General features: G+C 42.3%; 1 protein-coding gene across 1 annotated transcript in view; it reads left to right on the forward strand.

The window, feature by feature from the left end:
* Window positions 1-17,926, forward strand: part of RPS6KA4 (ribosomal protein S6 kinase A4) — a 50,854-nt gene that overhangs the window by 17,740 nt on the left and 15,188 nt on the right. Inside the window, exons 6-11 of the mRNA XM_067472434.1 lie at window positions 1,830-1,910; window positions 3,239-3,342; window positions 6,823-6,973; window positions 10,494-10,655; window positions 11,856-11,981; window positions 14,382-14,515. Coding sequence (XP_067328535.1) covers window positions 1,830-1,910; window positions 3,239-3,342; window positions 6,823-6,973; window positions 10,494-10,655; window positions 11,856-11,981; window positions 14,382-14,515 — 758 coding nt within the window. The remainder of the gene's footprint in view (window positions 1-1,829; window positions 1,911-3,238; window positions 3,343-6,822; window positions 6,974-10,493; window positions 10,656-11,855; window positions 11,982-14,381; window positions 14,516-17,926) is intronic.

The following is a 17,926-nucleotide window of genomic DNA, read 5'->3' on the forward strand; positions in this document are numbered from 1 at the left end:
TGTTGGGAAGCCTGCTTGTGACCATCGGGAGGTGATCTATGGCCTGTCGGGCTCCCTTGAATTCTGAGTCTCCATGCTTCTATGAGTTGAGGCTCCTAGGTTGACACTCCTCTAATTTGCCACAGTTTGAAGGCAAGATCTGAAGATGGTTTCCACATCTAGGCCTGTTTGATGATCCATAAGCCAGGGTTCAGTTTAGTGCTTAAGCAAGGCTCTTTATATGGCGTAATTACTGATTGTGAAGGAGTAAGCAATCCGTGAGCATATGTATGTTTGACTAAAGGGCACCAAAATCTGATGTAGCATTTTGTCTGAATATAGCTGACCAACTGACCCAATTCTTGTCCCTTTAACAGCCTTGTTAACTTTTAATGGCTTGGAGAATGCCTTATCACCTGGTTATTAAGCTGTTGTTTAAGGTAGAACGGAGCTCCCGGTCATGCAGTGGGTTGAACAGCTGAGTTGCAGGTTCGAATCCGGGGGGCAGGGTGAGTTCCTGCTGCTAGCCCCAGCTTCTGCCACCCTAGCAGTTTGAAAACATGCAAATGTGAGTAGATCAATAGTTACCACTCCGGCGGAAAGGTAACAGCTATGCATGCAATCATGCTGGCCACATGACCTAAGCTCTTCAGCTTAGAAATGGAGATGATCACCCACCCCCAGAGTTGGACACAACTAGACTTAATGTCAGGGAAAACCCTTACCTTTAACCGTAATAATGGAGCCCCCGGTGGGTTAAACCCCTGTGCCGGCAGGACTGAAGACCGACAGGTCACAGGTTCGAATCCGGGGAGAGGCGGATGAGCTCCCTCTACCAACTCCAGCTCCTTATGAGAGAAGCCTCCCACAAGGATGATAAAAACATCAAATAATCCGGGCGTCCCCCGGGCAACGTCCTTGCAGACGGCCAATTCTCTCACACCAGAAGCGACTTGCAGTTTCTCAAGTCACTCCTGACAAAACAACAAAAAAACCCCTAATAATAATAATAATAATAACAACAACTTTAATTATATACCGCCCCATCTCTCCAAGGGGACTCAGAGTGGTTCCCAGGTAACATCACAAAACATACAAAGTAAAAAACAACATAACCATAAGATTAACAAACAAAATATAAGCATAAAAATTGTCGCCATAACACACCTATATTAAAAGTAATCCTGCCTGTTCAAGGCAACTAAAAAAATTAAAAGGCCGGGCCAAGATTTGTGCAAGCCCAAAAATTCTAGGGGGCCCAGGAATTAAGTGTAGGCAACAATAATATTAGGTACGGGTCTGTGGCTGTTCATTCTGGGACCAATGAGAGGAAATGATCTGGGTAATTGGTAGGAAGAATAAGGCCGTATTCGACAAGGTGTAGGGCTGAGTTAGAACTGGTCATTTTCAAAGGCTTGTTGAAACCACCAGGTTTTCAAGCTCTTATGAAAGGAGGGTAGGAATTGGGCCTGTCTTATTTCCCTTGGAAGGGAGTTCAAGAGGCGGGGGGCCACCACTGAGAAGGCCCTCTCTCTCGTTCCCACCAACAGTAGTGGGACCGAGAGAAGGGCCTCCCCGGAAGATCTTAGAGCTCGTGCTGGTTCGTAGAAGGAGATGCGATTGCGGAGATAGGCGGGGCCCGAACTGGATTACACTTTGGCAACTCGAGAGGCAGGTGTCGTTTCTGATTTAAGTCCTCCAATTGGTAAATAGACTGAATCAGTTGTTGGATGCGGAGTCAACAATTGCTGATTATGGATCCACAGTCCCACTGCTTCTACAGACTGATTGAAAGTTTGGGTTCAAGCCTATTTCTTTCTCCTTCCCCCTCAAAATAACCCTTATCACAGAAAGAACGGACCTTCTCCTTCTGTGGCACCATTGAATACATGGCTCCAGAGATTGTCCGGAGCAAGAGCGGTCATGGCAAGGTAAGGTGTGGGTTTGGGATTGGAGCTAGGGATGCATATATGATGTTATTGTTGTTCTTGTTCTTCTTCTTGTTGTACTTCTTTTGAGCTGTATTGTCAAAGGTTTTCATGGTCGTAATCACTGGGTTGCTGTGAGTTTTCCAGGCTGTCTGGCCATGTTCCAGAAGCATTTTCTCCTGACATTTCACCACATCTGTGAGGTCTGTTGGAAACTAGGCAAGTGAGGTTTATATATCTCTGGAATGTCCAGGGTGGGAGAAAGAACTCTTGTCTGTTTGAAGCAGGAGTGAATTTGAGAACAGAGAAATGCTGGACCACTCTGACAATCACCATGCCAGACGACATAGAGAAGCCACTGAAACCCACAAGCATGTGGACAGTTTCAACAGAAAGGAGGAAACCATGAAAATGAACAAAATCGGGCTACCGGTATTTTAAAAAACCTCTAAAATCAGCTGAGTTGCTGATCAAAAGATTGCAGGTTCGAATCCGGGGGGGCAGGGGGAGCTCCCACCGCTAGCCCCAGCTTCTGCCACTCTAGCAGTTCGAAAACATGCAAATGTGAGTAGATCAATAGTTACCGCTCCGGCGGGAAGGACAATAAATAAAGAGCAACATTCAGAAAACAAGGGAATTCCAGACAGGAAACAATCAGGGTTCGTTAACACCACCCAATAAAGGATCCCCCAAGCAGGAAGCAGCCAGCCTTTGAAGCTGCAAGGCCATTTAATGCTAATAAAGGTGGCCAATAGCAACTCTTGTCTGCCTCCAACAGACAAGAGTTTTTTCTCCCACACTGGACATTATTCCACAGATATATAAACCTCACTTATTTATTTATTTATTTGCGGCATTTATATACCGCCCTTCTCACCCCGAAGGGGACTCAGAGCGGCTTACAATATATATTTTCATACAATATATTAGCATAGTACAATATCAGTATTATATATTACTATATTGCACTATTAGTAATATTACATGTAATGTAAATATATAATTATAATTATAACATTGTATTATTATTACTAGTATTATATTGTATTACATTATTATATTATTAGTAAAGACAAGATGGAAATGTCTTCTGCTCCCCTCTGTCCCCACTTGCCTAGATTCCAACAGACCTCACCACCTCTGAAGATGTCTGCCATAGATGTGGGCAAAACTTCAGGAGAGAATGCTTCTGAAACATGGCCAAACCCATGTTCCAAGACTTGATGTGCAGGAGGGAATGTTGTTGAGGACAGAATGCTAATAATTCATGACCGGTGGAGACATGTCAACCATTTTTAAGAATTTGCGTTTGTTTTGGTTTCCCCCGGCAGTCAGTGGACTGGTGGAGCTTGGGAATCCTGATGTTTGAGCTGCTGACAGGTGCCTCGCCTTTCACGTTGGAAGGGGAAAAGAACTCCCAGGCGGAGGTATCAAGGTGAGGGGACTGTGAGTCCTTTGGGGGGGATGAGGTATGGTGGGATTTTGAAACAGGGTTAAAGAAGAGGGCAGGACTTCACTGACTGGGGAACCCGCAGACTTAATACTCCACTGTCAATCTGCTCTTACCATCAGGAAGCTGTTCCTAATGTTTAGGTGGAATCTTATTTTTCCTGCAGCTTGAATCAGTTGCTCCATTGCGTCCTAGTCTCCAGAGCAACAGTCTTGCCTCATCCTCAATGTGACATTCTTTCAGATATTTAAATACTAGCTGTCCCCTGCCACGTGTCGCTGTGGCCCAGTCTGTTGATTTGGAAAATAAAGTAATGAGAGAGTGTTGGCACGCTCATTGTTATGTAATGTTATTTTATTTTAGTGTGTATGATTTTGCTTTATCATCTTTGTACTCATATGTTGTATGTATTTTATTGTGTTGTTATTGTGTTTTGGTTTTACTTTATTGTAATATGCTGTTGGGCTTGGCCTCATGTAAGCTGTCCCGAGTCCCCAGTGGGGAGATGGTGGCAGGGTATTAAATATAGATTATTATTATTATTATTATTATTATTATTATTATTTGTTTCTAATATACCGTATATACACAAGTATAAGCCACTAATGCTTCCTCTTCATCTTGGAAAGAAGTGACAAGTGGAGTGCCACAGGGTTCCGTCCTGGGCCCAGTCCTGTTCAACATCTTTATTAATGACTTAGATGAAGGGCTAGAAGGCATGATCATCAAGTTTGCAGACGACACCAAATTGGGAGGGATAGCCAATAGTCCAGAGGACAGGAGCAGGATTCAAAACGATCTTGACAGATTAGAGAGATGGGCCAAAACTAACAAAATGAAGTTCAACAGTGACAAATGCAAGATACTCCACTTTGGCAGAAAAAATGAAATGCAAAGATACAGAATGGGGGATGCCTGGCTCGAGAGCAGTACGTGTGAAAAAGATCTTGGAGTCCTCGTGGACAACAAGTTAAACATGAGCCAGGAATGTGATGTGGCGGCAAAAAAAGCCAATGGGATTTTGGCCTGCATCAATAGGAGCCTAGTGTCTAGATCTAAGGAAGTAATGCTACCCCTCTATTCTGCTTTGGTTAGACCACATCTGGAATATTGTGTCCAATTCTGGGCACCACAATTCAAGAGAGATATTGACAAGCTGGGATGTGTCCAGAGGAGGGCGACTAAAATGATCAAGGGTCTGGAGAACAAGCCCTATGAGGAGCGGCTTGGGGAGCTGGGCATGTTTAGCCTGAAGAAGAGAAGGCTGAGAGGAGATATGATAGCCATGTATAAATATGTGAGAGGAAGCCACAGGGAGGAGGGAGCAAGCTTGTTTTCTGCTTCCTTGGAGACTAGGACGCGGAACAATGGCTTCAAACTACAAGAGAGGAGATTCCATCTGAACATTAGGAAGAACTTCCTGACTGTGAGAGCTGTTCAGCAGTGGAACTCTCTGCCCCGGAGTGTGGTGGAGGCTCCTTCTTTGGAGGCTTTTAAGCAGAGGCTGGATGGCCATCTGTCAGGGGTGATTTGAATGCAATATTCCTGCTTCTTGGCAGAATGGGGTTGGACTGGATGGCCCATGAGGTCTCTTCCAACTCTTTGATTCTATGATTCTATGACCCAAATATAAGCCGAGGCACCTAATTTTATCACAAAAAGCTGGGAAAACGTATTGACTCGAGTATAAGCCGTATATGAAATTGAGTATGGCTCAATTTCAAAATAAAAATAGATACCAATAAAATTACATTAATTGAGGCATCAATAGGCTAAATGTTTCTGAATATTTATATAAAACTGTGATTTAAGATAAGATTGTCCAACTCTTATTAAACCATTATTCTAACTTCCTTCAATGTAAATATACTTATTATTAAAATAATAAATATAAAAATAATGGAGTAAAATAATGTAAACAGTAATAATAGAGTAAAATAATAAATGTAGTAATAATAGGGTAAAGTACTGTAAATGTAATAATAATAGTAATATAATAAATAGATTAAAATAATAAATGTAATAATAATAGGTTAAAATACTGTAAATGTAGTAATGATAATAATAATAGTAATAATAAATATATTAAATAATAAATGTAATAATAATAGGGTAAAATACTGCAAATGTAATAATAATAATAATAATAATAATCGAGCAAAATAATAAATAGAATAATAATAGAGCAAAATAATGTAAATATAATAATAATAGAGTAAAATAATAAATGTAATAATACTAATAACAGAGTAAAAGAATAAATAACCTTGACTCTAGTATAAGTTGAGGGGAGCTTTTTCAGCCTAAAAAGGGGGCTGAAAAACTAGGTTTATACTCGAGTATATACAGTATGTAATTCCTTTATGCTTGTGTGTAAACAGTACTTCTTGTTGTTTCTTTGTCAGTGTTGATGTGAAGATTGTCTGGTTTCCCTACTCTGGAACATGCAACATATAATTGTCCTTCTTTAAGGGTCCCTTTCAAATCTATACTATATCTGTGTGTGTGTGAATCATATATATCTATCTCTATCTATGGCTGGATGGCTCTTTGTCAGGAGGGCTTTGATTACGTTTTCTTGCCCTGATGAAGGGAGTTGGACTGGATGGCCTTAAGTATTTTCTGTTGGTCATGGGGGTTCTGTGTGGGAAGTTTGCCTCAATTCTGTCATTCGTGGGGTTCAGCATGCTCTTTGCAGGTGAACTGTGAATCAAAGTGACTACAACTCCCAAATGTCAAGGTCTATTTTCCCCAAACTCCATCTGTGTTCATATTTGGACGTATTGAGTGCTTGTGCCAAGTTTGGTCCAGATCCATCATTGTTTGAGTCCACAGTGCTCTCTAGATGTAGGTGAACTACAACTCCCAAATTCAGTGCCTACCATTGGAGGGGGGAATGAGTTTGTCATTTGGGAATTGTAGATTTATAGTTCACCTACAATTAAAGAGTATTCTGAACTCCACCATTGGTGAAATTGAACCAAACTTGTCACACAGAACCCCCATGACCAGCAGAAAATACTGGAAGGGTTTGGTGGGCATTGACCTTGAGTTTTGGCGTTGTAGTTCACCAACATCCAGAGAGTACTGTGGACTCAAGCAATGATGGATCTGGACCAAACTTGTCACGAATACTCAAGATGCCCAAATGTGAACATTGGTAGAGTTTGAGGAAAATAGATATTTGGGAGTTGTAGTTGCTAGGATTTATAGTTCACCTACAATCACTGTGAAGGTAGTGTGTCCTCAGCCTCTCGGTATAGAAGCCTGTGAGCAGGTTTTCACTATTTCGATAAAGCACTCGCATTCCTCAGGAATTGGGGCCCCCAATATGATCTTGTCATCTAACATTGCTGAGAATCTAGACCAATCTGCCTTTCTGAAGTCGATTTGCAGCCTAAGAAAAGGGGATTGGCGTGATGGGGAGGCCTGATCGAACAACGCATTCTCTGTTTTGGGTTCCAGGCGCATCCTGAAATGCAACCCTCCCTTCCCTTCAGTCATCGGTCCAGTGGCTCGTGACCTGCTTCAGAAGCTGCTCTGCAAGGACCCTAAGAAGCGCTTGGGGTCGGGGCCCACTGGCGCACAGGAGATCAAAGAGCACCCCTTCTTCAGGGTGAGGTCGGGTTTCCTTTTGGTTGGTGATACGGAAAGGTGTATTATTACGGAATAATAATAATAATAATAATAATTATTATTATTATTATTATTATCTAGTACTTTTCAAGTAGGGAGGAGGAAAGGTGCTTGTGGGATTTCTCCCTTCACGACCCTACCTGCTGGACTACTCCCCAGCCTTTGCACGCACTTCCATGTTGCTCTGTTTAAAAAGTGGTTTAGCTGCTGCTGATCCTGCAAGAAATCAATCGGGTTCTAGGCTTGATTCTTCCCAAGTCTATAGCCCAGGTCTGGGCAAACTTTCTAACTTGGGGGCCACATGCTAGCACTACCTGCTAAGAGGCCTGGCTTCCCGGTGATGGAAGGAAGGAAGGAAAGGAGGAAGGAAAGAAAGAAGGATAATAATAATAATAATAATAATAATAATAATTTATTTATTTATTTTATTACTGGTGCTTTTGAAAGAAGGATAATAATAATAATAATAATAATAATAATAATAATAATAATTTATTTATTTATTTTATTACTGGTGCTTTTGAAAGAAGGATAATAATAATAATAATAATAATAATAATAATAATAATAATTTATTTATTTATTTATTTATTTTATTACTGGTGCTTTTACCCCGCCCTTCTCAACCCCCGGAGGGGGACTCAGGGCGGCTTACAAAAAAAGGCAGAATTCGATGCCTATACATAATAATACATAGTATACAAAAATATAAAAGAACAATATACAAAATGTAATTAAAACGGTTATCACAATAAAACATCAGCACTGGTACCTAAGACATTGTATAAACATCATATAAAAACATCATATAAAAGTCATTCTTATAATCAGCGTTTCGTTTCCAGAGTTCCACATAACCAATCCGTTAGTCATTTCCTAGCCATCAATGGAGTTCTTCTTTATTTACCCGCTTGTCCAAATGCCTGGTCCCAGATCTATGTTTTTAGTTTTTTCCTGAAAGAAAGGAGCGTAGTTGATTTCCCCGGGGAGAGAATTCCATAGGCGGGGGGGCCACCACCGAGAAGGCCCTGCTCCCCATCCCCGCCAATCTCACCTGTGATAGAGGCGGGGTCGAGAGCAGGACCTCCCCAGAAGATCTTAGGGTGGGACGTAGAGGGAGATCCGTTCGGACAGATACACTGGGCCGGAACCGTATATAATAATAATAATAATAATAATAATAATAATAATAATCGGAGCCCCCGGTGGCGCAGTGGGTTAAAGCACTGAGCTGCTGAGCTTGTTGATCGAAAGGTCGCAGGTTCGATTCCGGGGAGCGGCGTGAGCTTCCGCTGTCAGCCCTAGCTTCTGCCAACCTAGCAGTTCGAAAACATGCAAATGTGAGTAGATCAATAGGTAACGGCGCTCCATGCAGTCATGCCAGCCACATGACCTTGGAGGTGTCTATGGACAACGCTGGCTCTTCGGCTTAGAAATGGAGATGAGCACCACACCCCAGAGTCAGACATGACTGGACTTAATGTCAGGGGACTACCTTTACCTTACTTTAATAATAATAATAATAATAATAATAATAATAATGATAATAATAAAAACAACAACTTTATTTATACCTCGCCACCATCTCCCCAATGGGGACTCGGGGCGACTTACATGAAGCCAAGCCCAGACACATATCTCAGCAAGATAAAACCAAAACATAAGCAACAAGCAACAGCATTAAAATTACATTAAAAAAGAAAAAAAAAACATGAATACAGTAACAAAATAACATTACAATAAACACAATCACAGTGACAGTGGGCAGGCCACATGTGCAGGATAAAATGTTAAAAAACTCGAATGTGATAAGAATTTTTTTTTTGTCGTGTCAGGAGCGACTTGAGAAACTGCAAGTCGCTTCTGGTGTGAGAGAATTGGCTGTCTGCAAGGACGTTGCCCAGGGGACGCCCGGATGATTTTGATGCTTTTATCATCTTTGTGGGAGGCTTCTCTCATGTCCCCCATGAGGAGCTGGAGCTGACAGAGGGTAGAGATAAGAATAGGAGCAAGTTATTTCCAGGGAGCAAAATGGGAGGAAGGACAAAAGGGAGGAAGGGAAGAATGGAAGGAGAAAGAGGGAGAGAGGGAAGGAAGGAAAGAATGACAAAAGGGAAGGAAAGAAGGATGAAAGGGTGGAAGGGGAGGATAGAAAGGGAAGGAGGAAGGAAAAAGAAAGGAGGATTAAAAGGATAGAATAAGGAAGCGAAGGAGGAAGGAAAGGCAAAAGGAAAGGAAAGACAAAGGGGAAGGAGAAATAGGGAGGAAAGAGGGAAGGAAGGACAAAAGGGTGGAAGGGAAGGATGAAAGGAGAAAGAGAGAGAGAAGGGTGGGAGGTAAGAAGGAAGGAAAGAGAGGAGGAAGGAAAGACAAAAGGGAGAGAAGGATAAAAGGATGGAAGTGAAGGAAGGGATAAAGAAAAGGGAGAAGGAAGGAAAGACAAAAGGAAAAGGAAGAAGAAAGGAAAAAAGAGGGAAAGAGGGACAAAAGGGAGGAAGGGAAGGGTGGAAAGAGAAAGAGGGAGGGAAGGAGGAAGGAAAGAGGATATGAAGGAAAGACAAAAGGAAGGGAAAGAGAGAAGGACAAAAAGGTGGAAGGGAAGGAAGGAAGGAGAAGAATGGAAGGACAAAAGGTTGGAAAAGAATGGAGGGAGAAAGAGGGATGGGAGGGAGGGAGGAGAAAGGGAGAGGAAAGGAAGGAAAGAATGACAAAAGGGAAGGAAAGAAGGATGAAAGGGTGGAAGGGAAGGATAGAAAGGGAAGGAGGAAGGAAAAAGAAAGGAGGATTAAAAGGATGGGAAGGGAAGGAGGAAGGAAAGGCAAAAGGAAAGGAAATACAAAGGGGAAGGAGAAATACGGAGGAAAGAGGGAAGGAAGGACAAAAGGGTGGAAGGGAAGGATGAAAGGAGAAAGAGAGAGAGTGGGAGGTAAGAAGGAAGGAAAGAGAGGAGGAAGGAAAGACAAAAGGGAAAGGAAGAAGAAAGGAAAAAAGAGGGAAACAGGGACAAAAGGGAGGAAGGGAAGGGTGGAAAGAGAAATAGGGAGGGAAAGAGGATATGAAGGAAAGACAAAAGGAAGGGAAAGAGAGAAGGACAAAAGGGGGGGAAGGAAGGAAGGAAGGAAGGAAGGAAGAAGGAAGGAAGGAAGGAAGGAGAAGAATGGAAGGACAAAAGGTTGGAAAAGAATGGAGGGAGAAAGGGATGGGAAGGAGAAAGAGGGAGAGAGGAAAGGAAGGAAGGACAAAAATGTGGAAGGGAAGGAAGCGGGGAGTGAGAAAGAGTGGAAGGGAAGGATAGAAAGGGAGGGAGGGAAGAGAATGAAAGAGAGAATGAAGGAAGGAGAGAGAGGAGGGCCTGAGAAAAGAGACCAAGTCCTGGGTTTGCCCATACCTGCTATAGCCCCTTCCAAAAACAAAACTCCAAAAACCCTACAACTGCTAGAATTTTGTGGAAAAGAGCCAAGACATTTAGTAACCCCTTGACTTTGGTGTCGTCTCCCCAGGGTCTGGACTGGACAGAGCTGGCTGACCGCCGCATGCGGCCGCCCTTCAAGCCCCTCATCCGGAGCGAGCTGGACGTCCGGAATTTCGCAGAGGAGTTCACCAGCTTGGAGCCCATCTATTCCCCCGCTGGGACCCCTCCCAGCCTTGACCGTGTCTTCCAGGTGAATGCTCACCTTTTTTGGTTAAATTGCCTTGCCCAAATTCAGGTGTGAATTAGATTTGAGTCATACAGTCATCGTAGTTGGGTTGCTGTGAGTTTTTCGGGTTGTCTGGTTATGTTCCAGAAGCATTCTCTCCTGATGTTTCGCTCACATCTATGGCAGGCATCCTCAGAGGTTGAAGGGTCTGTTGGAAATAGGCAAGTGGGGTTTTGAATATTGCTCTTTATTTAATCTGGCTACCAGTATTAAAAAAACCTCTAAAATTAGGACAGTAAATAAAGAGCAACACTAAAAAACAGGGGAATTCCAGACAAAAATCAATCGGGGCCACCTAACACCCCCCAAGAAAGGATTCCCTCAGGCAGTAATCAGCCAGGCTTTGAAGCTGCAAGGCCATTAAATACTAATCAACATTGCCAATTGCAATATTCACACTTGCCTCAAGCAGACAAGTTTTTTTTTCCCATCCTGGACATTATTCACAGATACATAAACCTCACTTGCTTAGTTTCCAATAGACTCACAACCTCTGAGGATGCCTGCCATAGATGTGGGCGAAATGTCAGGAGGAAATGCTTCTGGAACATGGCCTGACAGCTTGGAAAACTCACAGCAACCCAGTGATTCCGGCTGTAAAAGCTTTCGACAAGGTCATTGTAGTGCTGAGCCAAAGCAAAAGGGGAAGTGGCTTCAGAGTGTCACCTCTAATGTTTGGCTTCAGGAACTCCTCTTTGAGGAGTGTCACCTCTAATTGTTTCATATTGAGCCATGGGATTTATAGTTTCATAGAATCATAGAGTTGGAAGAGACCTCATGGCCCATCCAGTCCAACTCCATTCTGCCAAGAAGCAGGAAAATTCCATTCCACGCACCCCCAACAGCCTCTGTTTTTAAGCTTCCAAAGAAGGAGCCTCCACCACACTACGGGCAGAGAGTTCCACTGCTGAACGGCTCTCACAGTCAGCAAGTTCTTCCTAATGAGGTACCAGCATTCTGTGGCAGAGAAGGCTCAAGGCCTTGTCAAACTACATCCCCCATGATTCCATAGCATTGAACCAAGGCAGTTAAAGTGGAGTCATCCTGCAGCATAGATGCACCCCAGAGTTTCCTTTCTCATCGCTTTGGTGTTCTAAATTACGGAGAGGGCATTTTTTGAATTGAAGCCATTGAGATGCTGATCCTTGCGCCTTTTTTCAAAAGGGATATTCCTTCATTGCGCCTTCAATCCTCTTCAACCGCAATGCTGTGACGGCCGACGTCCTTTGGGCGGCATTGGATGCGGAGCGGCCAGGAAGCTCTGCTGTGGCTCGGAGTGCAATGATGAAGGTAACAGTCAAGCAACCAAGGAATGCTTTCAACCAGGGACAATTTCATCCTAGATTTTACATCTTTCCTGCACCACAGAGACATCCCAGTGTTCCTTTCTCTCTCCATTGATCCTGCCCACTGCCTCTCCCTTAACCCTTTCCTACTCTCGTCAACTCTGTCTACACAACAAACAGAACTATGTTAACATAAACTGTGTAAATGCACTGCATATAAACCACACAAAGAAATTGCAAGTCTGAGTGCTACTTGGTTACCTCGTAGTCCTTGAGAAAATAAACTGTCTTCAAAATACAGTCCAAATAAAGTCCATATAGTTCAAATTGCTGTCCAGTTCAAAATATTATCCAAATTATAATGCGACAAGGATCCCTGGGTTGAGGTTGCCTTGTTTCAGGGGACTTCACCTTCTTCAGGATTTTGTCTTCTTTATAAAAGTGGGTGGTTCACCATAACGCCCTCTACTTTGGCCTTCCTCTGTCGGTGATTCGGAAGCTCAAGTTGGTACAAAACGCAGCTGCTCGGCTTCTTGCGGGAATTCCGATGAGATGCCACATAACACCAATCTTACTACAGCTGCATTGGTTACCAATTGAGCACCGGATCACTTTCAAAGTGATGGTACTCACCTTTAAGGCCTTGCATGGTCTGGGGCCAATGTACCTGAGGGATCGTCTCACCCCCTACCAACCCCAGAGATCCCTCCGTTCTGAGGACCAAGATTTGTTGGAAGTCCCCAGTGTCAAGACCTTGCGTCTAACGGCAACCAGACGCAGAGCCTTTACAGCAGTGGCACCATCACTCTGGAATACTCTGCCACCTGAAGTTCGTGCCCTGCGGGACTTACCCGCTTTCCGCAGGGCATGTAAGACATACCTGTTCCGACAGGCTTTTAATGTTTGATACTGTTGTTTTTAAATTGTTTTAAATTGCTTTTAAACTTTGTTAGATTTTAGCTATTCTTGTAAGCCGCTCCGAGCCCCAGGGGAGTGGCGGCATATAAGTTTAAATAATAAATAAATAAATAAATAAATAAATAAATAAAATCCTCAAATGGGTGATAACAAACAACATAATGGATATGCCAAAAGGGCACCCAAACCAAAACATTCAGTGATAATGACATGTATTCCAGTGAGAAAGACTACACACATGTTGATTAGATCAGATCTCACTAAACCTACCATAAAAAGTCTACCTAGTCTTAGAGGACATACTTACTGTGGACACTGTGAATGTTGCTCTCAATCCTTGAAGACTCAACAATTCACACACCCAACCATGAAGATGACTATACTCTTAAATGATTTACTACCTGTTCTTCAGAAAATGCTATATATTGTATTTTATGCCCATGTGACCTTCTTTATATTGGAATGACAAGTAGATCTGTCAAGGTCAGAATTATGGAACATCGCTCATGCATAAAAAACAAACATTGCTATAGATATCTGTGTTTCTTTAAGATTGCACAACAAACACAGCAGAACTAATAATCAACTAAACATACTGGAGGAGTTTGGCGGATTGACTTCGCATGATGGAAATTGTAGTTCACCTTACATCAAGTCAGAGCACTGTGACCCCCACTGACAATGGATCTGGATCACATTTTCCACACAGATCCCCCATGACCAACATAAAATACTGGAGAAGTTTGGGGAAAATTCACCTTGATTTATAGCCATTGTACGTGCTTGGATTTATAGTTCACCTGCAATCAAAGAGGACCCTGGACCCCACCAACGATGGCCCTGAACCTAACTTAGCACACAGAACCCCCCATACTGCAGGGGTTTGGGGGTAACTGACCTTCATTTCTGGAAGTTGTACTTCACTTACATCCAGAGACACTGTGACCAACACTGATGAGGGATCTAGACCAAACTTGGCATACAGACCAAACTTGGCATATTGATTCACCATAGTGGGAATCAGCCAGAAAGCACACTGAACTCCAAACTTGCCCAACATGACAAACTTTAAGCATTGATGAGAGTTTCAGGGGGTTAATCTGGTGTGATGTGAGTTGCAGTTCGCCCACAACCTTATGCATTTTGTAAAATGTTTTAAAAAAACTTTTTCAAATAACCCAGGCAATGCCGGGGACCCAAGCTAGTAGTAGTAGTAGTAGTAGTAATGATAATAATAATTGTATTTTTCAATTCTGAGACATACTTTTTCCCTATATAAACATATCTAAAAACGAGGTGCACCTTACAATCGCAAGTGTATATTATGTCTTTTTGTTGGTGGTACTGAAATTTAAAGTCTCAAACATCCCGAGGTTCAGTGCTTGAGGTTTCCTCCAGTTGGGTGGGTCTGGTTTTGGGAGGAACTCTCTTGAGGAACCCTGCTCTAACACCCACTTCTCTCCATCCCTCCTTTTTTCCTGCCCAGGATTCGTCATTCTTCCAAAAGTACGAGCTGGACTTGAAGGAACCGCCACTGGGTGAGGGAAGCTTTTCTTTGTGCCGTCGCTGTCGGCAGCGCCAAAATGGCGCCGAATTTGCCGTCAAGATCATCAGCAAGAGGTGACTGGTTCCTCTTCCTTCAACCCTTTCCCTTCTTCTGAAAGGGTGCTTGCGCGTCTCGTAACACAGCAAGACCTCAGATCTGCCTTCTCTTTTCACTTGTGGAATTGTTTCCTTTGCACTTTACAGAAGTAAATGATCAAACTTAAAGAATGGGAACCGAAAGCACAAAACCCAAGGGGCGGGACTTCCCCAGCATGATATATATGAGACTGAGCATGCATCAACAACTGCAATTCCAATTATTATTATTATTATTATTATTATTATTATTATATGAGGATTTAAAGATAGAACTCGAAAAGACTCTGGCACAAGCCAGTCAAGGGGGTCCCAATGGTGATCAGCACACTCTGGGTGCAGTGCCTCAAGACTTTGGCCTGCACTTAAAAACAATTGGCGCTGACAAAATTACCATCTATCAGCTGCAAAAGGCCATCCTACCCAGATCTGCACACATACATCACACTTGAGAAGTGCCCGACATGTGATCCAATACAACAGCCAGCAGAGTGATCTTGATTGCTCTGTACTAATCTTGTTGTGTATCAAATAATAATAATAATAATAATAATAATAATAATAATAATACCATATATATTTGAGTATAAGCCGACCCGAATATAAGCCGAGGGACCTAATTTTACCACAAAAAACTGGGAAAACGTATTGACTCGAGTATAAGCCGAGGGTGAGAAATGTAGCTGCTACTGATATTCGTCAGTAGGTTAAATGTTTTTGAGTATTTACACAAAACTGTAATTTAAGATAAGACTGCCCAACTCTGATTCAACCATTATTCTAACCTCCTTCAATGTAAATGTGCTTACCTATTACCAATAATGATAGAATAAAATAATAAATGTAATAAAAATAATAATAGAGTAAATAGTGGAAATTTAATAATAATAGTAATAATAATAAAGTAATAAATGTAATAATAACAATAATAGAGTAAAATAATAAACGCAATAAATATAATAATACAGTAAAATAATGTACATGTAATAGTAAAATAATAAATGTAATAAATGTAAAAAATAATAATAGAGTAAAATAATGTAAATATAATAATAATAATAATAATAACAGAGTAAAATAATAAATGTAATAAAAATAATACTAATAGCAGAGTAAAATAATAAATAACCTTGACTCAAGTATAAGCCGAGGGGATTTTTTTCAGCCTAAAAAAGGGGCTGAAAAACTAGGCTTATACTCAAGTATATACAGTAATTATAATAATGGGAAGGGTCCGACGTGTGATCCAATACAACAGCCAGCAGATTGATGTTGTTAGCTGTGTACCAATCTTGTTGTGTATCAAATATCTCAGTTAACTAGGCCTCTGAGAAATATGCTCTTATTTACAAAGTCTTTTTGTTTCATAAGCCCAGCCCTGACCTGAATTAATGAGAAACGGTGAATGAGACTCACTCCCTATGTAATAGTTAAGATAATGAATACACAGCCCAACAAAAAAATCATTGGTGTGTTTGTTTTTAGGCCTGTTCCTGAGGTTGTTGTTGTAATTTGATACACAATAAGATTAGCACACAGCAAACAAGATCACTACGCTGGCTTTTGTATTCAAAGTATTCGATGTATCGTATTGTATTCGATGTATGTGATGTATTGGCGAATAATGCGTCTGCAAGTAGCCTGACAGCTGACTAGCTGACCATTCCTCAGGTCTGCAACATTTGGAGGCACAGTTGTGCGCTTGTTGTGGCTGAGGCTGGTGCTGGGTCATGTTTGACGGTGCCAATTGTTTAAAGTTCAAGCCAAGGTCTTTAGGCACTGCACCCAGTGTACCGATCATTACTTACTTACTTACTTAGGCGATCCCTCGCTTTCCGAGGATGATTGTCTTCCAATATTCTTGTGGGTCCGTATGTGGCTGTGGAGCCCTATTCTTGCTCTGCATCTTCTCCCGCAGTGAGGGCATTGGTTTCCAGGTGGAAGGCGGTCTCGGCCGGGGTTGGCTTGACGCGCCTTCCTCTTGGCACGTTTCTCCTTTTCACCCTCCACTCGTGCCTCCTCAGATTCTGCAGCACTGCTGGTCACAGCTGACCTCCAGCTGGAGCGGTCAAGGGCCAGGGCTTCCCAGTTCTCACTGTCTATGCCAGAGTTTTTAAGGTTGGCTTTGAGCCCATCTTTAAATCTCTTTTCCTGTCCTCCAACATTCCGTTTTCCGTTCTTGAGTTCGGAGTAGAGCAGCTGCTTTGGGAGACGGTGGTCGGGCATCCGGACAACGTGGCCCGTCCAGCGGAGTTGGTGGCGGAGGACCATCGCTTCAATGCTGGTGGTCTTTGCTTCTTCCAGCACGCTGACGTTTGTCCGCTTGTCTTCCCAAGAGATTTGCAGGATTTTCCGGAGGCAGCGCTGATGGAATCGTTCCAGGAGTTGCATGTGATGTCTGTAGGCAGTCCACGTCTCACAGGCATAGAGCAGGGTTGGGAGGACAATAGCTTTATAAACAAGCACCTTGGTATCCCTACGGATGTCCCGGTCCTCAAACAATCTCTGCTTCATTCGGAAAAATGCTGCACTTGCAGAGCTCAGGCGGTGTTGTATTTCGGCGTCGATGTTGACTTTGGTGGAGAGGTGGCTGCCAAGGTAGCGGAAATGATCAACATTTTCTAATGTTACACCATTAAGCTGTATCACTGGCATTGGAGAGGGGTTGGCTGGTGACTGCTGGAAAAGCACCTTGGCTTTTTCAATGTTCAATGACAAGCCGAGCTTCTCGTATGCTTCTGCAAAGGTGTTTAGAGTGTACCGATCACCACTGGGATGACTTGACTGCCTTGTGCCAGAGTCTTTGCAGTTCAATCTTTAAATCCTCATATTGAACTGCTAGGTTGGCAGGAGCTAGAAGCTCACCACGTCCCATGGATTCGAACTGCCAACCTTCAGGTCAGCAGTTAAGCAGCAGAAGGGTATGTGCCACAGTGGCCCCTGTACATAAGTTTAGTTCTTTAGTTCTTATTTTGTGTATATATATATATATCCAGCTCCTCATGTGGGGACATGAGAGAAGCTTCCCACAAGGATGATAAAACATCAAATCATCCAGGCATCCCCTGGGCAATGTCCTTGCAGACGGCCAATTCTCTCACACCAGAAGCGACTTGCAGTTTCTAAGGTCGCTCCTGACACGACAAAAAAAGTATTATATATTACTATTATATTATATTATGCTATTATGATCAATATTATATGTACATACAATATATTATATTATTAGCATAGTACAATATTAGTATTATATATAACTATATTGTATTGTACCACTATACTGCATTGTTATTAGTAATATTGGATGTAATATATAATATATAATAATATTATTATATTGTATTAGTAGTATTATATTGTATTACGGTATTATGATCAATATTATATGTA

The sequence above is a fragment of the Anolis sagrei genome, chromosome 12, assembly GCF_037176765.1.
Source record: "Anolis sagrei isolate rAnoSag1 chromosome 12, rAnoSag1.mat, whole genome shotgun sequence".
Lineage (NCBI taxonomy): Eukaryota > Metazoa > Chordata > Lepidosauria > Squamata > Dactyloidae > Anolis > Anolis sagrei.